The sequence below is a fragment of the Oratosquilla oratoria genome, chromosome 31, assembly GCF_046742065.1.
Source record: "Oratosquilla oratoria isolate Oo_2021 chromosome 31, ASM4674206v1, whole genome shotgun sequence".
Classification (NCBI taxonomy): Eukaryota; Metazoa; Arthropoda; class Malacostraca; order Stomatopoda; family Squillidae; genus Oratosquilla; species Oratosquilla oratoria.
In genome coordinates, this window is record NC_134807.1 from 45,097,102 (window position 1) to 45,124,963 (window position 27,862).

At 42.3% G+C, this 27,862-nt stretch overlaps 1 protein-coding gene across 4 annotated transcripts in view; it reads right to left on the reverse strand.

Moving 5' to 3' along the window:
* The window catches only part of LOC143041536 (uncharacterized), a 127,189-nt gene that overhangs the window by 13,331 nt on the left and 85,996 nt on the right, over positions 1-27,862 (reverse strand). For all 4 annotated transcript variants that reach the window (XM_076213524.1, XM_076213526.1, XM_076213525.1 and 1 more), the window contains one exon: positions 27,030-27,185. In XM_076213524.1, the coding sequence (XP_076069639.1) occupies positions 27,030-27,185 (156 nt within the window). The remainder of the gene's footprint in view (positions 1-27,029; positions 27,186-27,862) is intronic.

The window sequence follows — 27,862 nt, forward strand, 5'->3', positions numbered from 1 at the left end:
ACAATTGGTGGCAGCATAAAACAATATTGAAAAAGTTTCTTTTGTGATTTCTTATTTCGAAACACTACATTAAACTTTGTACATTCAAGAACTCTGGTTAGCCCATTTCATGGTGCTGTGTGTTTGTTTTCTCTCCCTTTCTTTTGCAGCCAGGTCACCCAGGAGATTTTATTCAGTGCCATTGGACCAATTCATACTAATGAATAGAAACAAAATTTTGCGTACTTAGTGCAGGAACAATTTTCTTTGGATGCACCGATTTTTTTTTTTTTTTTTTTTTTTTTTTATAGTCCCTTGTGGTTTTCATTTTAACAGTGCATCGGCTCTATGAACTTTCTATCATATCCATCTCCATTCATCAATGGGTCACCTCTTGTTACAGAGTGCATCATCTGCATATAGCCCCGATGGGATAGGATTCCTGAATCTCTACGCAATCCTATCGGACAGTATTTACCTAGTTGTAATATACGGGAGGGGAGCTATGCTCGTGGTGACCCGTCTTTGTATCTCTCCGCATCAAGTTTTATCTTAAAATCTTGTATAGTGTTAGCACATACTGTTTTGTTGTCTAATTTGTTCCATATATTTATCGCTCTGTGTGGGAAACTGTTCCTTTTCAAGTTTTTTCTATAACTATCCTTTTTCAATTTTTTTCTGTGTCCTCTTGTTTTACCGTTGTCCCACATTAATAGGTCGTTCCTGTCTAAAACTTCCATTCCTTTCATTATTCTGTAGATAGTTAGCAAATCTCCTCTTTCTCTTCTTTGTTCCAGAGTTGGTAGGTTCAATTTGGATAGTCTTTGCTCATATGTTAGTGCGGCGAGTGTCGGTGCTAGTTTTGTTGTCGCTCTTTGTAATCTTTCTAGTTTCTTAATATTCTTTTTGGTACTGGGTGTCCAAAGTGATGCTGCATACTCGAGTTTTGGTCTTATTAGTGTAGTAAGTATTTTCCTTATCATTTCTTCGTCTATATAGGTAAATGCCACTTTGATTGCTCTCAATAAGTTGTAGGTTTCTCCGAACATCTTGTTTATATGCTTATCTGGTTTCATGTCCTTTCCAATCATCACTCCAAGATCTTTTTCATAGTTTGTTTTATTTATTTTTTCTTCCCCAACTCTGTAATCTTTTGATATTCTATTTATACTCTTGCCAAATTCCATTATGCTGCATTTCTTAATATTGAATTTTACTTCCCACTTTTGAGTCCAATTCCATATTGTGTCCAGATCTTGTTGCAATGAGTTGCAGTCCTCTTCCGTTTTTACCTTAAGTAATTTTGCATCATCTGCAAAAAAATTTATATAGCACTCCACGCCTTCATTCATGTCATTAATGTATACAGCGAACATGATCGGGGCCAGTACTGATCCTTGCGGGACCCCGCTTTTTACTTCTTCCCAGTTGGAGAATTTTTCTCTAATTACAACTCTCATTTTCCTCCCAATCAGAAAGTCTTTCATCCATTCCAATAATTTTCCTCTGATGCCACCTTTTGACTCTATCTTATTTATTAGTTTCCTATGAGGTACCTTATCGAATGCCTTTTGCAGGTCCAGAAAAGCACAGTCTGCCCATCCATCTCTTTCTTGTATTATGTCTACTAATCTTGAGTAAAAGCAAATCATATTTGTTGTACAGGATCTCCCTTGTCTAAATCCAAATTGATTTGGGTTCAGTATAGATTTTTCTTCCAGGTACTTAACCCATCTGTTTTTGATCACTCTTTCACAAATTTTTGCTATTGTGCTTGTTAGTGAGACCGGTCTGTAGTTAGATGGATCTTCCTTATCACCTCCCTTATAAATTGGTACAATGTTTGCTTTTTTCCAGTCCAATGGTACTTTTCCTTCTTTAATTGATGATTTAATTATATTATATATTTTGTCAGTTAATTCTTCCATTGCATTCGCTGCTTTCTCCAGTGACTGGCCCTTTTTAGTGTTTTTCATTGTACTCAGGCTTATATGGTTTTTTTTTTATTGTTTCTGCATGCAATGCCATATTATATTCTGGTTATAGTGAATTAATATAATTACATTTCTGGCCAGGTGTGTTGTCTTGGTAGCTTTGTTTCCATTGTGACGTCACTTCATGTTGGTCATGTTTTTCTTTATTAGAAATTTTATTTTCTACAATTCTTTCATTGTGAATATTGAAATTGTGATTCATACAGTAGTGTATTTATGTGCCTAAATTGTGAATAGTTGTATTAATAACATTTGCTTTGTGTATCAGAAAGAATATTGTTTACATTCTTTCTGGCCATACTTTTGATTCAAGGTGTGATTCATTGAGTTCACCATTATTAACTGTATTTTCTTTGTTTTGACTTTGATGTTACTATGAGGTGGGTTATCTTTTAATATGTCTAAAGAGAAGGTACCATCCTTCATTCCCCAAATCCATCTGCTACAATGGCTCATACTTTCACATTATTACATCAGTACCCTTCTGTTCATAATTTTTTGGGTGATCCCCAATATAAATCTAGTGATCTTATTCACCAGTGCAAAGATTGTATTATAAACACTAATGTTTCAATGGGGTCTGAGAAAATTGCTTTTGTGAGGTCACAGCTTGTGCCATTCACTGATTTCTGAGATTTTATCTGCTTCATGTCTCGACCAGTCTTTGGATTACAATTATAATCTATTCGAGTCAAATTTCCTTAAAATTTCTTCTGATATCCCGAAGGCAATTCCTTTCAATGGTGTTTTAAGCTGGCTGATGTTCTTACATCCAGATTAGGCACTCTTGACTATACACATGCTCAGGCCCAGGCCAGTAAAATTGTAGTTGAAGCCTTAGATTCTCTCTCCCATTCAGAGTGGGTTGATCATGGCACTATCCCTTTAGACAGGTTCCGCCTTATTTTGAAGTTTCTTTTATACATAATTTTCTTAGCACCTTTTGTGAGGACAGCTGCCTCTTCTCTCAGCTATAAGACAGATGAGACCCTACTATCTTTTGCAACAAGGATTTTATGTAAACTTAGGGTTCCTTGTGTATTAGCAATGCTCAGCAACATGCCAATGTTCCTAGTTCTCCCCCACCCCCTCGGTCTTCAGTTCCTACTCACAGCTCCCATTCCTATACATTTACCCCTCATGTACTCACATGTACCTATTGTAACAAGTCAGGTCATTCCAGTGATTTCTGTTTTCATTGTAAGTGTCATGTACACAAATCGACTGATCAGTGTTTCAAGGTTTTGAAACTTAGAGTGAGACCTCTCATCAACCTAGACAATCTTCGTCCCATTTTCACATGTGCCCATTTCACAACCCAAAGGTTTGACCAGTAGTGTTAGGTCACAGATCATTCCCTTGGTGGCTGCTGAGTGTTCTCAGTTACTCACCTTCCAATTTCTTACTGAGAATACACCTATTTCAGTCATTGTAGATACTGGTGCAGAATGTAGTCTAATAAGTAGAAAAGTTTATTATGGTATCTGGGATTTGTACAACCTCCCTTTATCTACTTTTAATAACAGTTTGCATTCTGTACAAGTTTCCCCCTTGCCTATTCTTGGGTCTGTTTGCATTCCCTTAAGGTTTTTTTCACATGCTACAGTTTTCCCTCGTCACTTTTGTTGTTGTAGTTGGTATTACTCTTATGTGTGATTGCCTCTTGGGCATCAATGCTCTTATGGCACATGGCATTGATATATCTCCTAGTTACCGTGTAGTGACTTTCTGTAATTTTGTTACTCTTGCAACAGATAGACCAGTTTCCATTTGTGACTCCCCTCCTGTACATGATCTGGTCATACAGTTGCCTTTGAAAGGAACTCCTCGCTTTAACTCTCCTATTTTTTCTTGTGCTACTGTTGTTATAGGAGAGCATTGTATTGGACCTTCAAGTGCAGTTTGAGTTCCGGTGCATATTTCAGGCACTCCGACTGGGTCTGATGTTTTATCTCAGCCTGTTTGTGTTCGTCGCTTTGCTTTGGAAGGGACTCTCCACTATTCGTGAGGATCATGTTACCACAGTTATGTTATATGTCATGGGTGCTCCTGTCATTCTCCTAGCAGTCACTTAGGCTCCTATGAAGTAGTTGACGTTGATGCTTTCCAGGATTCGGCTATCATTGAAGCTTCTGTGCTACAGTCTCCAAAGCCAAGATGCTGAAACACCAGCATATCCAGGCTAAGTCTGTTAACATCAGTATTGGTGATCATGTGTATAAGAGCATGTCTGACTGCCAATCAAAACTTAATTGTAAATTTACAGGTCAATTGTTAGTTACTGGGAAGTTGCATTCAAATAAATTCAGGGTTTTTTATCCTTCCCAGGGACTGAGCAAATTGGTGCATGTTGACAGACTTAAGGTGACAAGAGTGCCTATTCCTGCATTTACTCAACACCAAGGCTCCTGTACAAACTCTCTTCTATATCTACCCCTCACAATTAATCTCAACTCAAGGGATCCTATGTCTTCATAATTGTATGTGTGCATTGCATATGTTATTGTTCATGCTTGTCTTGACCTGTATTTTGTATCTTGTTTCTCTATTAAGTGTATTGTTTGTATGATATGTATATCTTGTTTATCTACCGAGTGTATTGATTTGTATTACGTTACCTTTCATGTTATGTCCCGGACATTTGGCAATTGCCATCTTTTTATCTCATGTTAACTGGCACTAGTTCTTTTGCATATTCCTTATGTTTGTGTACATTTCTTATGTATGTTTCTTGTAACTGTATGCAGTAATTATTTTTCTTGTATTGTTTTGTGTATATATTCCTATGTATAGTCCTTATATGTCATGTAATTATGTGTGTTTATGTATTAGGGCATGCTATATATTGTAATAATTCTTTTCCACACTTCTGTAATTACACTATTGCGTAGGTGAAATATATTATGTACAATTTGCTTTTGTCTTGCCTGGTCATTTCTTCTCATTTGCTCAGTGGGGTCACCAAGTGGTGGTGACCGAGCAATATAGTGTACATGTAAGCACCATATAATTGTGAGTATTGTGAGTGTATATAGTTAGATCAAGAGATATTTGTTTTCCCCTTACATAAAAGTATAAAGTATATTACCGTATTTTTCGGACCATAAGGTGCACCCGTAATTTGCTATTCCCCGTCCTTACATAAGGCGCACCTGGTCTCGTCATCGGATAATCATGCATATGTGAGTGCATTCAGAACTGAACATTTTCGTTGTTGAATGAGAAAAATCGGTTGGTGTCACGTCACACTGGGTTCATACTCGTGATGTGACATATTTATTCCTTGAGCATAATTACACTGTGTTATGCTACCCCTTTGTGTGAGAATGAACAATGACTCCTTGTCCGCTAAGGCCATTGACCTGGAACGCGCGCGAAAGCTCTCGTAGGCAAGCGGCGGAGTGATACGAAGCCAACGCCGCCCGCTAGCTGAGGTCAAGGGGCGCGTGAATCGAGAAGAAGGCGAAGTAGTGCCTCCCCTCCTTTCTACCTCATTGTCTTGTAGGTTAAGGTATAAGCTAGGGAATTATTGTGAACCCTCTCCATGCATAAATAAAGGAAGTAATGGATGTGTGGAGTTGGGTGGATAGGGATAGGAAATGTATATTAAGATAAGTTGGCATTGGGCAATAGCACTTGTGTTGTGTGGTTGGGGTATAAATCAGGGGGTGAGGTCACCCACGCTGCTCCCTCCGCACTCGACCTCTGCGCATTGTCGGTACTTGTAAGTAAGAGATATTCTCACTAGTTGTGTTAGTAAATATTTCAGTGATTTTGTATATCTTCTTTCTTTATCCTGGCGTGTTGGATGTATCTATAAAGGGGCGATTCTTCTCTGAGACTCTGGATTGTATGAATTACTCAAACTCTGTTTTAGAGTTTGATGTAACACACAAAAACTGAGCTTAGGGCATGACATAAATGGGGGCCTCATGACCGGGATACACTCCGCCGCCAGATAGAGGAATTAGTGTATGCAAAAGCATTAAGAAATTATTTTCAAGTAAAAACGCAAGCCGCCAAGCGATCAAAACCGTGATCGATCATACAAACGCAAGCAGATTGGCTTCATTGTTTACATTTCAGCAACGCGTTACCTATGGTATTGTAGTTGTTTTCTTTCTTTTATACGATGTCTCACCCAAACACCCCAGCTAGTTCTAGGAGTAGCCCTAGTTTTGAAGGATTCCCACAGGTGAGAGAAGGGGAAAGTGACATAGAAAGCAGGAGAGGGAGCCCTCACACTGGTGATATAGAATTCGAACAAAGTAGGAGGCTAAGGAGCGAGAGATACTTCGAACTGGGGGAAGACGAAAATGACAGCATTAGGTATTATAACGCAAGGAGCAATTTTAGTGAGGGTGAAGTAGAAGGGAACATACGTAGGATGCAAGAGACAGAAATTCATTATTATGGGGAAGTTCCCCAATCCAGAAATTATGACATAGAAGATAGAAAAAGTGAGGTTAGATCAGGGGGTAGACTAGTCAGTAAGGAAAGGGAATATACATACAGACAAAGGCCGGACACACCACAAGAAACAGGTAGACACTATTATAGAGGAAGGTAGGGAGACCCCAAAAATGGGAAGAAGATATAGTATGGAGTCAGATAGGATTGGTTATGAACGGTTCCCACAAGAGAGGGGAAACTACTACGACATGATAGACGATATGGACAGGTTTAGGATAGGTAGGGATCCCAGAGTAGAATCGGGGAACGAATATTATCCTAGGAGAGGACTGGAGACATGGGGGGACACGAGTGGGTGTGGAACAGGACATCACACTCACCAACAAGCGGGGACCTGTAGTGGGGGAAATGACATCGACAATATCATTAAAGCTTCTCACATTATAGCTAAATTTAATGAAGAGGACCCAGATTTGTTTTTTTCGTCATTTGAAGGCCTGGCTAAACAATTAGGATGGAGAAGGAACATTTGGCCAGTCATGATAAGATCAAACCACCCCCCTAGGGCATTAGCAGTGTATAATATGTTTGACGGGGAGGGAGTCTATAATTATAGTCAGATTAAAGATGAAATATCAAAGGTATATGAGGTTACCCTGGAGTACTTCAGGAAGAAGTTTAGGGAAGAGGAAAAGGATGTCAGCAGGGGCTACGTCGCCATGGCCAGGAAACTAAAGGGCGATCTCGCGAGATGGATGCGTGCTGAAAATGCGGTCAGTGCTGAGGATGTATTAGAAGTATTTGTCAAAGAACAATTCATAAACATGCTAAGCAATGAAGCCAGACTGCATGTCACCACGCAGAAATGTGATACCTTAATGGATGCGGCTAGGCTTGCTGAGAATTTCTCGTTGCGGGTTAACGAAAGTCAGGGTCAAAAAGGAAGTACCACTCGACAATATAGAGGCGCGAATGCGGTTCCGAGCCAAAGGTATGCTAGACCTCAGGTAGGACATAATTGGAGGAAGACACAAAGGTGTCCCAGGTGTGGAAGGTACGGGCACAGATTACAGGAATGCTTTGCTAGGTGGTCTGAGCAAACCTACAGGCAAGAGATGGGAGAGAAGCAGTCCAAACAAGGGATTTTCTGTGTACAGGAAAGAGAGTTACGCCCGGAAAAGGGAAAAGGGTGCCCCCCTCATGAGGAGCTGGATCAAGGGATGGAGAGTTGCCCCATGGTGAAATACAGCGAGGATACACAAGACCAGAAACCAGGGCAGAATGGTGAAAGGACCGAGGGGAAGGTAGCATATAACCCCATAGGAAAGGGTAGAATAGACGAGACAAGCAGCAGGGAAGTAAGCCCGGAGTGGTTGCCCTATGTGAAGGATGCTAACATAGGAATAGGAAGGAGTGAGAAGAAGATCGCTGTGAAGGCTCTTCGGGATACAGGGGCAGCCCGCACCATCATAAGGCCAAACTTGATACCGGATCTAGAAGGGGAGAGTATAGGTCAATTCTCTATGGTACTAGCAGGAGGAGTGACAAAATCATCGCCCTTAGTTAGAATGTCATTGGAGTTAGAAGGTCAGACAGCAGATGTAGAGGTAGGAGTAGCAGAAATCCCCGTGAAGGGAATAGATGTACTACTAGGAAATGACATAGGCAAACCGGTCCCTATTCGACTCAAGACTGTAGATAGACCCCTACCCGAACTGACGCACACCCAGAATGACGGCAGCAGAGCTGATATGGCAGATCCTGTGGCCCTCATCACCAGGAGCCGAGCCAAGCCAAGAAGGCGCGAGAGGAGGAGCAACGAGGGGAATTGGACCTAGACCCCCTGCTCGACCATATCCATGAAGACGCATCCTCAGAAGAATCCCAACACAGGAGGAGAGAAGTAAGACTGACAACGAATGAGGAAGGAGCGGAAGGCCAGGGAGAGGAACCCTTGGCCGAGGAAGTTATCCATGGGATGGCCATGGGCAAGGAAGAACTCATCCGACTCCAACATGAAGATCCTGGGTTAGAAGATATACGCCGAAGTGTGGAAAAGGAGGAGAAGAATGGCAGGGGAGCATTCATCGTTGAAAACGGCGTGATCCTGAGAAGACACAGGACCCCTGATAAGGTAGGAGGGGATAATATATTACAAATTGTAGTGCCGCGGGCGATGAGAAGGAAGATAGTTGAGATCGCACATGAACTCACATGCGCCCATCTTGGGATCTCAAAAACCAAACAGGCCATATCGGCGCACTTCTTCTGGCCTCGGATGTCAGAGGATATCAAGGAACTAATCAATCAATGTGCGGTGTGCCAAGTAACGGGGAAACCCAATGATACTCCGAGAAAGGTTCCTATGTGCCAAGTACCAGTCATTGAGGAACCTTTCTCCAAGGTGGTTGTCGATTGTGTAGGTCCCCTCCCAAAGACCAAGTCGGGGAAACAGTACCTCCTCACCATCATGTGCATAGCTACTCGATACGCTGAAGCGATCCCTTTGTCAAATATTAAGGCCAAGACAATAACGAAGGCCCTAATGTCTTATTTTAGTAAAATGGGTATGCCTAGGGAGGTTCAAAGTGATAGAGGCACAAATTTTCTAAGTGGGATTTTTAAGGGTGCTCTGGAGAACTTCAATATAAAGCATGTAGTCGCTTCAGCGTATCATCCCCAAAGTCAGGGGAGCCTTGAAAGGTTCCATGGAACCTTGAAACGTATGATCCGAGCCTTCATCTTGGAATTTGAGAAGGACTGGGATGAGGGTATCGACCTTTTATTGTATGCATCCAGAATAACCACACATGAGGGACTAGGGATTTCCCCTTTCTACTTAATGTTCGGTAGGGCCCCGAGGGAGCCCCTCGCTGCCCTGTATGAACAACTTTTGTCTAGGGTTTCAGAGATGTCAAATACGCTAATTTAGTGGGTGCAAATTTTGAAAAACTGAGGAAAATTAGACAAATAGCCAAAAGGAACCTTGAAAATGCTCAGGGGAATTATAAGGAATACTATGATAGGAAAGCTGTTAAGAGGGAATTCAAGGCAGGGGATTATGTGCTTGTACTATCCCCTCAAAGATCATTACATCCAAAATATGAGGGACCATTCAAGGTACTTGAAAGGAAAGGGGGCCATAATTATGTCTTAATAAATCCAATGAGAAAGTCTGGGGTCCAACAAGTACATATTAACCTCCTTAAAGAGTTCAGGGGAATGGTAGAAGAGGGTGCAATTGGGGTAATCGAGATGGGACGAGATGATGGAAGCCTGGATTCAGACATTGATAACCTAAATCTGTTTTATGATTTGGACAGATCAAACACTAGTGAGGCGGAGGAGAAGTCCTTATCCTCACTAGAGGGAGAAATGCGGGAAGAGGTCAGAGCGCTGCTACGCGAGAATGCCAATGTGTTTTCCCCATACCCCACCGTTACCCAGGCGATACACCACGACGTCGTCCTAGAAGATGGAGCGAAACCCATGAGGCAAGCCCCGTATAGACTGTCACCCCAGAAGAAGCGAATCATGGAGGAGGAAGTCAGGCAGCTCATGGAACAAGGGTTGGTGGAACCAAGCACGAGCCCCTGGGCTTCGCCTGCTGTGTTGGTTCCGAAACCCGGAGGTGAGTGGAGATTGTGTCTTGACTACCGCCGTCTGAATGCTGTGACCAAGGCAGACCCCTACCCCCTTCCACGAATTGATGACCTCATTGAGGAGGTTGCAGCAGCTAGGTTCCTGTCCAAGCTGGATCTAATGAAGGGATATCACCAAATCCCCCTTACAAGTAGAGCATCGGAGGTCTCCGCATTTGTTACTCCACAAGGGCACTTTCAATATAAAGTTACCCCCTTTGGAATGAGGAATAGCAGAGCATCCTTCCAGCGCCTGGTCAATTGGATAGTTGAGGGGTTACCCGGTGTCAAGGCTTACTCAGATGACATCGTAGTTTTCTCTGACAGTTGGGAGGATCACCTTCACAGGCTAAAGGAGTTGCTTGGCAGGTTGGCCCAAGCCCATCTCACCGTAAATTTGAAAAAGAGCTCCTTTGGCAGGAGTACCATTGAGTACTTGGGCCACCAAGTTGGCCAGAATTGCATCTCACCAGTGGAAGCTAAGGTGAAGGACATTGCAGAGTTCCAGGTCCCAAAGACGAAGAAGGGGATCCGAAGATTCTTGGGTATGGTGAACTACTATAGAAGGTATTGTCCAAACCTCGCTGATGTGACCGCTCCCTTGACCCGCATGCTCTCTTGTAACCCTTTCAGGTGGAATGAAGGCGCAAATGCAGCTATTGATGAGTGCAAGACTATAGTAAGACCTTTTTCATCTTATGCGATGCAAGCCAAGTGGCTGTAGGTGCCATGTTGGCTCAGGAAAGGGATGGTTCCATGCGACCTATTTCTTTTATGTCTCAAGTCCTCAAGGATTATCAGACTAGGTATTCCACAATTGAGAAGGAGGCCCTCAGCCTCGTGTTAGCGCTAAAGAAATTCCAGGTGTTTTTAGATGGTAAGGTAATAGTCCTTAGTGATCATAATCCTCTTAAGTACATTATAGAAGGGAAGACTAAGAGTGATAGGTTGGCTCGGTGGGCACTAGCACTCCAGGGTCACGATTTAAATCTTAAACATATTTCAGGGAAGAGTAACATGATCGCTGATGCCCTATCACGCCCAGACACAAAATGTTCAACCCTCGCTTCGCAGGTTTGAACATTTTTTTTTGGTGAAGGGGGTGTATGTCACGTCACACTGGGTTCATACTCGTGATGTGACATATTTATTCCTTGAGCATAATTACACTGTGTTATGCTACCCCTTTGTGTGAGAATGAACAATGACTCCTTGTCCGCTAAGGCCGTTGACCTGGAACGCGCGCGAAAGCTCTCGTAGGCAAGCGGCGGAGTGATACGAAGCCAACGCCGCCCGCTAGCTGAGGTCAAGGGGCGCGTGAATCGAGAAGAAGGCGAAGTAGTGCCTCCCCTCCTTTCTACCTCATTGTCTTGTAGGTTAAGGTATAAGCTAGGGAATTATTGTGAACCCTCTCCATGCATAAATAAAGGAAGTAATGGATGTGTGGAGTTGGGTGGATAGGGATAGGAAATGTATATTAAGATAAGTTGGCATTGGGCAATAGCACTTGTGTTGTGCGGTTGGGGTATAAATCAGGGGGTGAGGTCACCCACGCTGCTCCCTCCGCACTCGACCTCTGCGCATTATCGGTACTTGTAAGTAAGAGATATTCTCACTAGTTGTGTTAGTAAATATTTCAGTGATTTTTTATATCTTCTTTCTTTATCCTGGCGTGTTGGATGTATCTATAAAGGGGCGATTCTTCTCTGAGACTGGATTGTATGAATTACTCAAACTCTGTTTTAGAGTTTGATGTAACACACAAAAACTGAGCTTAGGGCATGACAGTTGGGATTTAGCAAAATTACAAAAATAAAATGATATATATTTCTATTTTGGTCTGCCCTGCCAATACCCCTAAAAAACAACATAAACACGTTACGGGAATTGTGGGGAATAAAACCAACATTAGCAGTTTTATTCCCGGAATTCTCTATTTACTTAAAAACACAAGATTACAAATGAAGGTAATTTTTAGTTTCAACCATGGGCGCAATAGAGCAATAGAAAATTAATTATTAATTTTTTGTAAATTATAATGTATCAACTTAATATGCAATTTTGTGAGCGGAAATAAAAAAAAAAGGTGCGAAAACTGATGTCGTAAGTAACGAAGTTGTGTCGGACGAATGGTACGCCATGTTTATGATAGATGCCAACTTCGAAGAAATGAAAGGTGTGATAAATTCGTCTGACCTAACCTAACCTGTGTTTAATAAATCATTACCTGCAAATTAAATGCCATCCGGCTCGTCCTCGTTGTCGTCGTCGTGAGAGACGTTGGCGTCCCGATCCTATGCTACCGACTTCGTTCATTAGCATATTTGCTTATAGCAAGGTATTTTTTTTTTCATTTCCGCCCACAAAATTGCATATTACGTTGATACGTTTAATCTACAAAATTAATAATTAATTTTATATTGCCATATAGCGCCCATGGTCGAAACTAAAAAAAAATACCTAAATGACTACAGTCTGAGTGGAGTGAGACTAGACCAATGCAAAATGGCTGTCTGTGTTGTGGATGCTATCATATCATAGCCATGATAGCGAATAAATGCAGTGGCATGGACTCAAAAACTGTCAAAGTTTTTGCAATTTTTTTGTCAAGATACATGCATCTTGGTTATAATTTGGTTGTAACTTTTGCTGGGCCTATGCACTGTCACCGTCGGCAGGCTAGCTACGAAACGTGTCAAAATAATTCGTCACTGTCCGAGGCATTTTTTTGCACTGAAGCCACACATAAGGCGTACCACCCGATTTTGGCCGATTTTAAGGATTTTGCCCGCGCCTTATGGTCCGAAAAATACGGTACTATAATTGTGTATTTTGTGTATTATGGGCAGAGTATTTTAGGGAGTTGCTAAATGTGAAGGAGGATAGGGAGGGAAAGATAGCTGCAGTGGGAAGTGCTAAGAAAATGACCGTGATGAGTGAGGAAAATGGAGGAGAAATAAGGAAGGATGAAGTCAAGGCAGTTGTTAAGATGATGAGAGCAGGTAAGGCACCTAGTCTGGATGGATGCCATGCAGAATGTCTAAAATAAAAGGAGGCACAGTGATAGTGGACTGGCTGGTGAGGTTATTTAATGTTTGCTGGAGAGAGGGTAGAGTGCCGGAGGACTGGAGGAGTTCCTGCATAGTTCCACTTTACAAGGGAAAAGGGGACAAGTGTGAGTGTAGTAGTTTCAGAGGGATTAGCTTGTTAAGTGTAGTTGGGAAGGCTTATGGGAGGATCTTGATTGAGAGGATTAGGAGAGGAACAGGGGGAGTGATTGGCGAGGAGCAGTGTGGATTTAGGACAGGTGGAGGTTGCATAGATCAGATTTTTGTGGTACGACATATATGTGAGAAAGCTATAGGAAAAGGTAAGGATGTTTTTTGGGCTTTTATGGATCTGGAAAAGGCTTATGACAGGGTAGACAGGAAGGCACTGTGGGAGGTTTTGCTGATATATGGGATAGGAGGAAAGCTTTTAGGAGCTGTCAAGAGTATTTACGAGAGTAGTAGAGCAAGTGTCAGGATTAGAAATGGAGAGAGTGAATGGTTCGAGGTAAAGGTGGGACTAAGTCAGGGATGTGTTATGTCATCCTGGCTGTTCAACTTATACATGGATGGGGTGGTGCAAGAGGTAAATGCAAGGGTGGTGGGTCAGGAATTGGAAATGTTTAACCACTTCCATCAGTGATGCCTATGTAGGCGGCATGAGGAGCAAGTGGGTACTCGATGATACCAATGTTGCCATCTTGATTATATTTATTGTAGTCGTACCTGTATACGGCTCATATACACGACAAGTAATATAACCCCAGTCATATAACCCTCTCCTTAACTCACTGTCCACCTCGGGCATTAATCGCTGAGTCAAACATCACGAGGCTCAGTGGAACCCATAAATCGCTGAGTCAATCCTTTGGCTTCGCGACAACACCGTCGACCACCAAACACACGCGATCAATCTAGTAGCCACCCAGTACTGACATACGATATTACGTATACTAACGATCCTCCCCTGGATATATAATTAACATGTATGATAATAGACAACAATACATAATCAATGCAGTTGCACCACCCATGTGAGACAACAGACCTTCTCGAAATTAATATAAATCTAAAGACTAAACCCAACACAAGAAAGTGCTGAGATTGTCACTTCCGGCCAATGACCACCAGGGTAGGTGGCCGAGAGCACCAGTTGGGACGATGACGGGTGTTGTGCAACAAGAGGTGTGATAAACAGTTATCTATGTAACCGATATTGTATCGTTCTGTTTAACAGTTGACAGTGTATATACCATAACTGTGAAACCTGAAGGCTTTGAATAAAGGGGTATAAACTTAATACGAGTTTACACAAACCAGTACCCCGTACCTAGTGAACGATACATATTACTGTTGGCAAGCGGTGACCGCGCCCACGTCTCCAAAGAAACAAACTAACTACCAGAAAAAAAGACTATCAAGGACTCATCCTGCGCACCCCTCTGCACCAATTGTGTTCCTCCAAAAGAAGCGGTGGTGAAAATTTCTCACCACCTGGTGGCAGCAAAACCACACCCTGCACACCTACGTTATCGCCGCCGACTCGACAATAACTACCCTCCTCTAAATAAGGTAACCCAACCACTACCTTTTTCAAATACGTAATAGTATCATTACTACTATTACCTTACCTATCCATTCCAGAATCACTGATACTGCTTCTCCTTTTTTTACGAGAATATCAACGAGGCGCTCCCCTCATCTAGAGGTAAACCTACACACACCACTCAACCCAGTACCCTATTACTATGATGACGTACTATTACTATGGTGACGTACTATTACTATGGTGACGCACGCCTCTCTCAACGCGTAACTACAAAGAAGTCTACGCCTAGTTACAGCCCCACCTGGCGATAACTACAAACCTGTCTACATTTTACGAGTGCAGTGTCCAATTAACAAATAATATTCCAAGTAAGACTATTCCACTGTTTTGCATACATACTATTATGTTCATTTGCATTTTTTTTCCAGTGACATAATTTGTGTTTACACTATATACCTTTATTTTTGCTTTAAATATTATCCATTGTATCTAATATCTTGCACTCAATGTCACTCACCAAACAGTCATAACATTATTTGGCTGAAAGAAGATAACATGCTTCAAGCATTTTGTAAATTCTAATTTTCAACCACTACAACTTATCAAATACCAATTTCACATATTCCTAATACAATTTCATATTTATAGATATCCAATAACTTTACTAGATTTGACTATTACATAATATCACATTTATATGTATTCTTACAGTTAAGTAATTCTTGTCTAAACTCCATTTATATTTTACATAGAACTTAGACATTTTTATAAATGTAACTTACCCTTCATAATTACTACTGTTAACCAGCGATTATTATACTATAACGTGCACTATATTTAACCATTATTATTATTACAATATTTTTACCTTTTTTACCATTTATAATTATATGTTCTTATATGTAACCCATATATAAATGTTGACATCCCATATCCCCCCCTCCCTTATCTAAGCATAACATATTACCCTTAGTTACTATATACCTATATTATTCATATTTTAACAGTCCTTTTTTTCTTAGATTACAAATCAAACCTAACTATTAACTAATACATACTAACTATTAACTAATACATGACTTGGCAACATGGCCACTGGCACCAGAAGTAAAGTTTTACAAAGGATACATAGCGTCTTGTCAAGATCTAGAGAAGAAAAACAACGACAGGACATATCCAGTGACAAAGAGGAAATACACACAGTAGACTTAATTGACAATGACAAACCAGACCATTTTTACCTATATCCACAGGTTAACAATACCTCTAAACAGTTAACCAATGACCAGTTAAATAATCCTGACAAAACTAATCCTAATGCAGATACCCCAATAGACCCTCTTTATGAGAACGATGTCCTACCTTTTTTCAACCAACCTCCTCAAGTAGACCCCTCCAACCCCTCTCAACCACAACAACCCACCCAACCAAATCCTCATATTACTCCTCCTAATATCATACCTTTCAACCAGCCTCCTCAAGTAGACCCCTTTCACCCCTCACAACCACAACCACCCATTCCTCCCATCCAACCAAATATGCAAACAAAACCTCCTATAAACCATAATCCATCCAACCCCCATATCCCAACACATAATAACCCCCCTCCCATTCAGCAGCAGTACCAAAACTTCCCCTTTCCTTCCCCCCATACCCCATCTGGTCAAACCCACTCCACACCATACCACCAACCACCACCTAACCTTCCTCCAAACCCACAATATTATCCTTACCCACAACCTCAACCAACAATAATTAACAACTATCAAACCATAACCCCCCTCACAGAAATCCCAACCTTTTCCCAGGATAGTGGACTATCCATTACAGACTTCTTGACAGCATGTGACCTGTTCTTCTCAAAGAACACACAATACTCTGAGACAGATCAAATAAATTTGTGCCGTCAGAAAATAGACCCATCTGACATTTGCTGTTCAAAGGCAAGGATGCTAGACAGCTTAGTTGCATGTGGAATCACATATCAGGAATATAAACGCCACCTTCTTAAGGTCTTTCACAATAAACAAGCAAATAATATATCCTTCCTTATCACTTTCCTCAATAACACTAGAGTCCAACCACATTCCGTTACGAACATTATGGATTTCGTAGCAAACGGAATTAAAGAGGTCAGAGAGGACCTAGAGAATAACTCTCCTTGGACCCACACTGACCAATTTGGTCAAAATGTAATGCCAACAAAACACCTACTAACATTCCTTGAGATAGCTTCCTCTCTCTCCCAACTCCCTCCAAAGTGTTTAAAGGAAGCCTCCAAAAGGGAACTAGACACTAGAAACCCTCTAGCTTATACCTATATCTTAGATATCATGAATGCTTGCAATGTATCTTTAGACACCCCCAACCATCTCCCCAGACTAAATAGCCTTCACTCACAGCAGCCCCCTCCCACCAATCAAGGACAACCTTCTAAGTGGTGCTCCTACCATTCATCAACCAGTCACAACACAAAAGACTGCATACAAAAACAACAAATACAAACACAGGCACCACGCCACGCTCAGTTCATGGAACCATTTCCCACACCGATGCCCAGTGTTGGACACAGCAAAAACAACACCCGCAGGTACAACACCACCCCATCCCTTGCTCAGTGCATGCTACTACCTCGCATACGAATGCTCAGTGTCAAGTTCAGAATCAAAACAAACAAGTTCCACCCCCCTTTAAACACCCACTCCTACCTACACCAACACATCCAAACAAATACTGCAACCTACACCAAACAACAACTCACTCCAACGAAGAGTGTTACCTACAGAAATCACAACAACAACCTCATCAGAGAACTAACCAACCATTCACCACCCCTCGACAAACAGCTCCCTCCCACACAACACGCACAACCCAACACCACCGATTGGGGGAACGTGTACCAGCCTCACGCACCAAACCACCATAGGAATATCTCATACACAACACAACTACCTCACCCTAGAAGTGAGTGTAGATCAACTTAAAGTTGACATGATGGTTGATACAGGAACAAACCTGAACATCATCCCAAGAGCTCTGTACGAAGCATTAAATGACCCACCCCAAATTCAATTTTCCAATATGGAAGGACTCCTAATAGAAGGGAGCACCATTTCACTTCACGACATGGTTGATCTGAGCATAGAAGTGAACGATTCCAAAGTAGGTTTCACACCTTTCCACATAGCTGATGAATGGAGTCTTGATCAACAAGGTATAATAGGATTACAGTCATTGAGGATTTGGAAAACTAAGATAGACTTTGAGACTAACAAAATCTCCTTCCGAGATGTAAATAATGAGTCAACAGTTCCTGAGACACCCGACTCAGACACACAACCTCTCTCATGTCTACCTTCCTTAAATACTCCAAATCCCACTAACAGCTATTCCTTCCGACCACCCCCTTATGTCACCTCAAAGGCACTGATGTCTAACACAGTCATCATACCCCCTAGACATTCAATAACAGTCCCACTATACATACCCGGTGCAATTGAACATCAGGACGTCATAATCGACTCAGACACGTCCAGGCTTAACAACATAGCCATTGAGTCCTCCTGGGATACAATATCAGACAATAAACATACACTAGCTATGTTAACAAACATGTCAGACCAACACCGTAAAATCAGGAAGAATACAAACATTTGCGCAGTCCATCTCCATAATTCCCCTATCCAGGAACCACTGCCACAACACATCAACCAAGTGAGACCAACACAACCCCTTCCCCCCTATCCACCCAGACCAAATCACGACATCAGCTACCGGAGAAACCCATAGTGAACTGTTAACCCTCCTACAAAGGAATAGATCAGCTATAGCCTTAGAAGGTGAACCACTAGGCAAATGTGATATTATCAAACATCACATCCAAATTCCCCCTAACACCCCCCCTTCATACACCCCCGCTTACCGCATACCTCACAGTAGGAAATCCCAAGTCAATGACAGTGTCCAAGAGATGATACACCAAGGCATCATTTCCCATTCAGACTCCCCATGGAACAGTCCCCTCTTCCTAGTCCCAAAGAAAGACGGAACTTTACGCCCTGTTGTTGATTTTAGGAAAATCAATAACCTAACTCAATCTGACCCACACCCCCTCCCCGCCATGCAAGATGTACTACAATGCATTGGCAACGGGAACTCTGTTTTTTCCACAATAGACCTTAAGTCAGCCTTCTGGCAGGTTGAACTAACAGAGGAATCAAAACCCGTAACTGCATTCTCCACTTATAAAGGGCATTTCCACTTTGAGCGTATGCCCTTTGGCCTTAAGAATGCCCCCTCAACCCAACAAAGGTTGATGACCCGCATTTTCAGCGACATGATAGGAATCTCATTGTTTGTCTACTTAGACGACCTCATCATTTACAACCCCACACAAAGAGAACATCTTCACACACTAGAGATTGTCCTAAAAAGATTCAAAAACACAGGTTTGAAAGTCCAACTAGGAAAGTGTAAATTCCTACAGACGGAACTCACCTTCCTAGGACATAAGGTAGATGCCAGAGGTATCCATACCAACACAGACAAGATAGAAGCTATAAACAAATTCCCAACACCCAAAAACACAACCCAAACTAGAAGCTTCGTAGGTCTTGCATCATACTACAGACACTTTATCCGAAACTTTGCTGATATTGCTTCCCCTCTGACCAAATTCACAAGGAAAGGCGAGCCATTTCAATGGTCAGAAGCAGAACAGCAAAGTTTCGACACTCTCAAACACGCACTCACCACAGCCCCTGTACTAGTTTTCCCTGACATGAAGAAGGAATTCCTTCTTTACACAGATGCCTCCTCTGTAGGAATAGGCGCAGTCTTACAACAAAAAGACGACAACGGCAAAGAGCACCCCATAGCCTACGCAAGTAGAGTCCTCAACAAAGCTGAAAATAATTACTCTACAACACACAAAGAAGGGTTAGCTATCGTTTGGGCACTCAAACACTTTAAACATCTCATTCTAGGGTACAATATAAACATCTTTACAGACCACCAACCCCTAGTTTACCTTTTCAACACAAAAGACCTTCACGGAAGAATTGCTAGATGGAAAACCACCTTACTAGACTTTGATCCCAAAATAACCTACTTAGCTGGAAAAGCTAATGTAGTGGCAGATTCCTTGAGCAGACAAAACCACATCAACCCTGTCACCCAAACCACATGCATTCCCATGCGAGAACTTAGGAATGAAACAGACAGTGACCCAATATGGTCCCCAATAAAACAACATCTCATTTCACAAACCCCCTTACACTCCCGACCACCTGTCCCTATTGAGGAACTCAAACTGGTCGACGGAGTCATAAGGAGAACCATTAATACAAGAGAGGTTACTGTTATCCCCAGAGCCCTAGTCCCCAAGGTCCTACACATATTGCACGACAGTGCAATGGGAGGCCACTCGGGCAGAGATAAGACACTAAACACTGCTAGGCACACATATTACTGGCCTAACATGAAAAGAGATATAACCACACACATAGATTCTTGTATAACTTGCAACCAATTCAGAGGCCCTAACCCGAGGGAAATCAACATAAAAGATATCCCACTCCCTGCTGAGCCATGGGAAACACTTGGCATTGACCTACTGAAAATGCCAACGAGCCATCAAGGTTCCAACTATGCACTCACAGCAGTTGATTATTTCTCTAAATACACAATCTTAATACCACTCCAAAACAAAACAGCAGAGACTGTAGCCAAAGCCCTAGTCAACAATATCTTTTGTAGATACACCATACCACACACAATGTTATCTGACAATGGATCAGAATTGAAAAATGAGGTGATGCGCAAAATAGCACACCTCTACAACATTGACCAAACATTTGCCACTGCATACCACCCACAGGGAAATGGTCTGACTGAGCGAACAAATCGCGAAGTCCTAGAGGTGCTCAGACCCTTGGTCAGCGACCTCATGGACAGTTGGGAAGATTGGCTACCACAGGTACAAGCCAGTATCAATAGCACAGTCAATTCCGCAACAAAGATGTCCCCACATGAGATCATTTTCAGCAAACCAATGCGCCTACCCTACCAAATATTCAACCAACCACCCCCACCCTTATACAACCTAGATAACCTCGCACACTGCATCAAAAGAGGCATGCAAACCATTTACAAACAAGTTAGAGCAAACCTGAAAGAAGCCCAAGAGAAGACAAAGACAAAACAACACAAACAGTCAATTCCACTTGACATAGCACTTGGCGACTCAGTCATGGTAAAAGACTCAAGTAGGACAAACAAACTCAAACCCAAATTCCTAGGCCCCTTCACAGTCACAAGTTCACTCCCTAACAATGTTTTCCTACTAACAGATCCTTCCGATCACACCACCTTCACCATACATGGAGAGAAGTTGAGAAAGGTCAAACTGAACCTCGACCCAATCTCACCTCCCATCCACAACCCACCTACCACAGACACACACCAATCACCAAAACGCAAGTCTCATCCCATGACTCTGCGTCGACGCAACTAAACATGCACTCTAGCTCTCGCCCCTGAAGATGCAGGACGTCATGTATCTATCAGTGGAGGTTAAAATGGCCCATTTCCAATAAGAACTCCTTTCCGCATATCTATTGAAACTTCTCTACTTCCTTCCGACCAATATAACCTTAGCGAGAGTCAGATAAACATATCCTCATTCACTGAGACATAACCTTCATCCTCCAAAATTAAATACATCATTAATTACCCACCTTAAACATCGACTACTTTTGAAATGGACTCACTTGACCTACACTAGAGGTACTGCCATATACCTCCACAGCCCTTTCCCTCTTAATCATTCTCTTTATACTGGTGGTATTAACCAAATTCTCTTGCACGAAGTAACACCTTCCAAAACCTTTCAACCCCCATACCCAAATTATTGTAAACCTAGATTAAGTTATGCTGTGTCTCACCCACGTTCATGAATATCATAATATTCCTCACGGGAAACTTTATATACATATATATATCTATTGTGATTACCAACAAGTGCGATGTGTTACACCACACTACCCATAGAACTGGGTTGGAAAATGACATTCCCTACAGTGTTGGTACTAAAACACATGAACGCCATAACAGTTAGAAAGAGATGTGACACACCAAACTGACCATAGAACATTATTTAGAAAACGACACCCCCCCCACAGTGATAGTGTTAAACCATAAAAACCATAACATTTAGAAAGTGATTTAAAAGGGGTTATCAAAGATATAGTGTAACCTTTCATGTGAAATCTAATATAACATGTAATCTGGTGAGACACTTCTGAGACACAACATTGCTACCCCTTAATTACAGTTCATGATCCCCCTTGGGACCTCAGATTCACTTCAACAACACCCCCCCATCTTCACATTTTTAATCCCACAGGATTTTGTGTGTCTGAAATTTTTTTTCGATGTATTACCCATATAAATACTTTTGTAAACCATGTAACCTAGGTGCCGGGAGCCACCTAACCCCAGGGGGAGAGCGATATGTATACGGCTCATATACACGACGAGTAATATAACCCCAGTCATATAACCCTCTCCTTAACTCACTGTCCACCTCGGGCATTAATCGCTGAGTCAAACATCACGAGGCTCAGTGGAACCCATAAATCGCTGAGTCAATCCTTTGGCTTCGCGACAACACCGTCGACCACCAAACACACGAACGAACACACGCGATCAATCTAGTAGCCACCCAGTACTGACATACGATATTACGTATACTAACGATCCTCCCCTGGATATATAATTAACATGTATGATAATAGACAACAATACATAATCAATGCAGTTGCACCACCCATGTGAGACAACAGACCTTCTCGAAATTAATGTAAATCTAAAGACTAAACCCAACACAAGAAAGTGCTGAGATTGTCACTTCCGGCCAATGACCACCAGGGTAGGTGGCCGAGAGCACCAGTTGGGACGATGACGGGTGTTGTGCAACAAGAGGTGTGATAAACAGTTATCTATGTAACCGATATTGTATCGTTCTGTTTAACAGTTGACAGTGTATATACCATAACTGTGAAACCTGAAGGCTTTGAATAAAGGGGTATAAACTTAATATGAGTTTACACAAACCAGTACCCCGTACCTAGTGAACGATAGAGTACCTACTTAATTTCCATTCTCTCTAAACTGGCTTCATCAATTTTCTATGGTTATCAAAATACACGGGTGAAAGAGAACGAACGATTGAGCACTGACTATTTTTTATAATGCGATTATTATGACGCAACATCGCACGTTGGGCAGCTAATGCTGCCAGACGTGCGATGTGCCCCGGAGTGAAGAGGTTAAAGAAAATAGAGAAAAGTGGGAAGTGAGCCAGTTGTTGTTTGTGGATGACACTGTGCTTGTAGCAGGATCAGAGAAGGGACTGAGGAAGTTGGTGACAGAGTTTGGGAGTGTGTGTGAAAGAAGAAATTTGAAGATAAATGTGATGAGATGTACAAGAGGTGAAAGTGGCAGTAGACTGGAAGTGAGCATTAAGGGAGAACGACTGGAGGAAGTGGATAGTTTTAAATACTTGGGTGCGAATGTGGCAGGAAAAGGTGGAGTGGAGGTGGAGGTAGAATGTAGATTGAGAGAAGCAAGTAAATGCCTTGGTGGATTACAAAGTGTAATGAGGAATAGACATTTGGGAATGGATGCTAAGAGGATATTGTATGAAGGAGTGATTGTGCCAACAGCACTGTATGGGGCAGAAACATGGAACATAAGAGAGGAAGAGAGAAGGAGTTTGAATGTGTTTGAGATGAGGTGTCTGAGAAGTATGATAGGGGTTACTAGGCTAGATAAAGTGAGAAATGAGGAGGTGAGGAGGAGATTAGGGGTGGAAAGGGAGTTGGGAGATAGGGTTGATGAAAGAGGATTGAGATGGTTTGGACACATGGAAAGAATGAATGAAGAAAGACTAGTAAGAGGTATGGAAGGCAGATGTGGAGGGAGTGGACATGAGGGGGCGACCTAGGATGAGAAGGATGGATGGGGTGAAGGGGGATTTGGGGAAGAGGGGAATGTCTGTTGAGGAAGGATGGGAGAGGACAGAAGACGGGTGAATGGAGAATGGTTGTATATGGATGATGATGTGATGCATGAGGTGGAATGGGCGGGGGTATAGGGGGTGGGGTATGTGTGAGAAAAATTTGACGCAGCCTGAAGGGATTTCTCCCCGTCTTTTCCTTTTCTGCATGAGGGGACGGAGAGGGGGGGGTCGCCAAGTCAATGAAGGGGCCTTGCTGTGGATGTGCTGTGACTTGCGACACTGCCTCTGACCCAGGGCAGTGGACAAGATGCAGGGATGACCTGTCATCCAGGAGGTGCCAAGATAAGAGGGAGGGTGGAGGGGAGTGCATTAGGAATGGAATGGGTGGGAATGGTTTTTATGTCTTTTTCTTTTTGGCTACCTCCCTTGTAAGGGGGGAAAAGCCTTTGGTATATGTATGTGTATTTTGTTTGTATTTATGAATAAACATGTAAGAACCAAATTTTCTGCTTGTTCATTCAAGAGTTTTCCTGCCTAAGCTTGGCGTCTGCCTGTTTTTTATTACGTCTTTAAGCATATACATGCTTTTGCTGTAGTGCTTATTAAAATGATTAATACAAATTTTACAGTTAGAATTCTTTCATTAGCCAGCCTCATACAAGTACAGGGGGTCACTCAGCTATACCTACAAAATAAAAAGGGAGCCAATGCCAACATCCTCATATATCCTACTCATGGCTCATTACACATACAAAGGCATCACCATATTCAAGAGGTAAAGAGAAGCAGATAAGAAAAGTTTAAATGCACTTGAGATGAAATGTCTGAGAAGTAGAGTAGGAGTTACAAGGTTGGATAGTGATAAAATGAGGGGGTGAGGAAGAGAGTGGGGGTGGAAAAGGAGATGGCAGATTGGGTTGAATAACGAGTACTGGGCTTGTTTTGGACACATGGAAAGAATGAGTGAAGAAAGATAAGTAAAAGAGGTGTGGATGGAGTGAAGTTGGGGGACAACCGAGGATGAGATGGTTGAATGGGGTGAAAAAGGTGTTGAGCAAGGAAGGGAGGAGGCTGGAGATAGGGATGAGTGGAAAATGGCTGTGTATAGATGATACTGTGAGGCAAGGAAGGGAGGAAGTGGTTCTGTGTGAATGATATTTTGATGCAGCCCAAAGTGATTTCTCCCCATCTTTTCTTTTTCTGCATGAGGGGACAGAGAGGGGGAGTCACCAATTAAGTGAAGTGGCAAAGTGGCCTTGCTGTAGATGTGCTGTGTCTTGATACATTGCTTCTGACCCAAGGGAATGGGTGGAATACAGAGATGACCCATCATCCATGAGGAGCTAAGATAAGAGGGAAGAAAGGGTGGTGGATGGGAGTCACATGGGTGGGAGTGGATACTTTCCTTTTGACATGGCTACCTCCCTTATAAGGGGGAAAAAACCCTTCGTATATAATTAGAATAGTTAGAAATCCTGGATAAAGAACACTCAACCTGTACAATAGAAGTTCAATCTAACATAACCGTATTTACAGGAGTAAAGAATTATAATATACATACACCAAAGGCTTTTTCCCCCTTACAAGAGAGGTAGCCAAAAAACAAAGGCATAAGAACCATTCCCACCCACTCCATCCCCACGTACTCCACTCCCATCCATCCCCCTCCCTCACTCTTATCTTGGCTCCTCCTGGATTACTGATCATCCCTGCATCTTGCCCACTGCCCTGGGTCAGAAGCAGTATCACAAGACACAGCTCATCCACAGCAATATGGTAATGCAACAAAATTATGTGAATAGTTAACCCAATGAATTTACCAGAAACTCCTCAATTTTAAGGAAACATTGATTATATTGAGTAAAAAGTCATGCGTGCATGATGTTCCCATGAAGACAGGGAGCCTCTGCCAGGAGGTGCATAGCTGTGGCCAAAGCAGACATTTTATAGCTATGCACCTGGACTGTTGGGAGAGATAACAGTCACTGCTGGGAACTGGGGAGAAGTGAGGGATTCAAACGCACAAATAAGCAAATGCAAGACCAGCACACTTCCGATACACCACCAGTGCACATTGTCATGAAGTATTTGCCCAGAAATGCTCTAATTTTACAAAAAAGTCTCTTGTATCAAACCATATCTGGTATCATATAACAGAAGTTCAATTTACCAGAAAATATACATTACATACATACACATACCAAGGCTTTTTCCCCCTTACAAGGGAGGTAGCCAAAGGGAAAGGCATGAAATCATTTCCACCCATTCCATCCCTGAATACACTCCACATCCCTCCACCCTCCCTCTTATCTGAGCACCTCCTGGATGACGGGTCATCCCTGCACCTTGTCCACTGACCTGGGTCAGAAGCAGTGTTGCAAGACACAGCACATCCACAGCAAGGTCGCTTCATTAAATCGGTCACCCCCCCTCTCCGTCCTCCCATTGCATAAAAGGAGAGGACGGGGAGAAATCCCTTCGGGCTGTGTCAAATTTTGCTCACACATACTACCTCACCCCCCACCCCCGCAGGGGCCCATTCCACCTCATGCAATCACAACATCATCCATATACAACCATTCTCCATTCACCCGTCTTCTGTCCTCTCCCGTCCTTCCTCAACAGACATTCCCCTCTTCCCCAAAGCCCCCTTCACCCCATCCATCCATCTCATCCTAGGACGTCCCCTCATGTTCACTCCCTCCACATCTGCCTTCCATACCTCTTTTACTAGTCTTTCTTCACTCATTCTTTCCATGTGTCCAAACCATCCTAATATTCTTTCATCAACCCTATCTTCCAGCTCCTTTTCCATCCCTGTTCTCCTCCTCACCTCATTTCTCACTTTATCTAGCCTAGTAACCCCCATCATACTTCTCAGACACCTCATCTCAAACACATTCAAACTCCTTCTCTCTTCTTCTCTTATGTTCCATGTTTCTGCCCCATACAGTGCTGTTGGCACAACCACTCCTTCATACAGTCTCCTCTTAGCATCCATTCCCAAATGTCTATTCCTCATTACACTCTCAATCTACATTTTACCTCCACCTTCACTCCACCTTTTCCTGCCACATTTGCACCCAAGTATCTAAAACTATCCACTTCCTCCAGTTGCTCTCCCTTAATGCTCATTTCCAGTCTACTGCCACTTTCACCCCTTTTACATCTCATCACCTTACCTTTACCCACATTTATCTTTCGCTTTCTTCTATCATGTACTCTCCCAAACTCTGCCACCAACTTCCTCAAAGAATATACATTACCAGAACAAATCTTGGCTGAATTATTCTATCAAACTAAGCTTCTATACTGTATAAGGGCAAAGTTATGGTACTTCCCATTCTTAATTAATGTCATGTTCTATATAGATCTATAACTTACCTGCACTGAAGAGGTTTGCCTAAGTTTTTTAAGTTTCTTTGCAAGTTTTAAGTTTGTGTGGGCTAAGTTGTGATACTCAGTCTGTGCTGACTGTAGTCTCTGACTTAAATCACATGCAATCCTCTCTGCAGCTTCACGGCCATTCTCAGCACTTTCCTGTTCAGAGAGCAATAAAAGAAAAAGAATAAAATTAAGTAAAGATAAACAAATAAATATAAAATCAAATGTCCCTAACATTGACAATGATTCACCATGGTCTTGGATCACATGTTGGACTCGTGATCGACAGCTATTTCCCTCCCAGAAGAGGGAAATTACCATTCTATGGGAAATTATCACTCTATGGGTAATGCTGTGACCTTACATGCACACACACCCCCAACTTCCTGCCCACGAGAGTTGGAGTAACAACTTGCAGTGGAGCAATACTGAAATTATTTCAGCCCTGGGCAGGATTCAAACCCAGACCACCATAGTTGAGGCTGGGAACTCTACCACTGCATCACAAGTGTATCCATGTGTTTTTACCCATTTACCTCGTCGTATTTTACGGGAAGAGAGCGCTATGCTCGTAGTGACCCGCTTTTGTATTTTTGTGCATCCAGTTTGTTCTTAAAATCTTGTGTATTTTTAGCAATCACTGTTTCCTCATTCTGTTTGTTCCAGATATCTATCATTGTGTGGAAAGCTGTTCTTTTTCAGATTCTCTTCTGTTACTGTCCTTCTTAAGTTTCTTTTGTGTCCTCTTGTTTTTCTTCTGTCCCACTTTAGTAAAACATCTCTATTAAGAATTCCCATCCCTTCCATAATTCTGTAGATGGTTAGCAAATCAC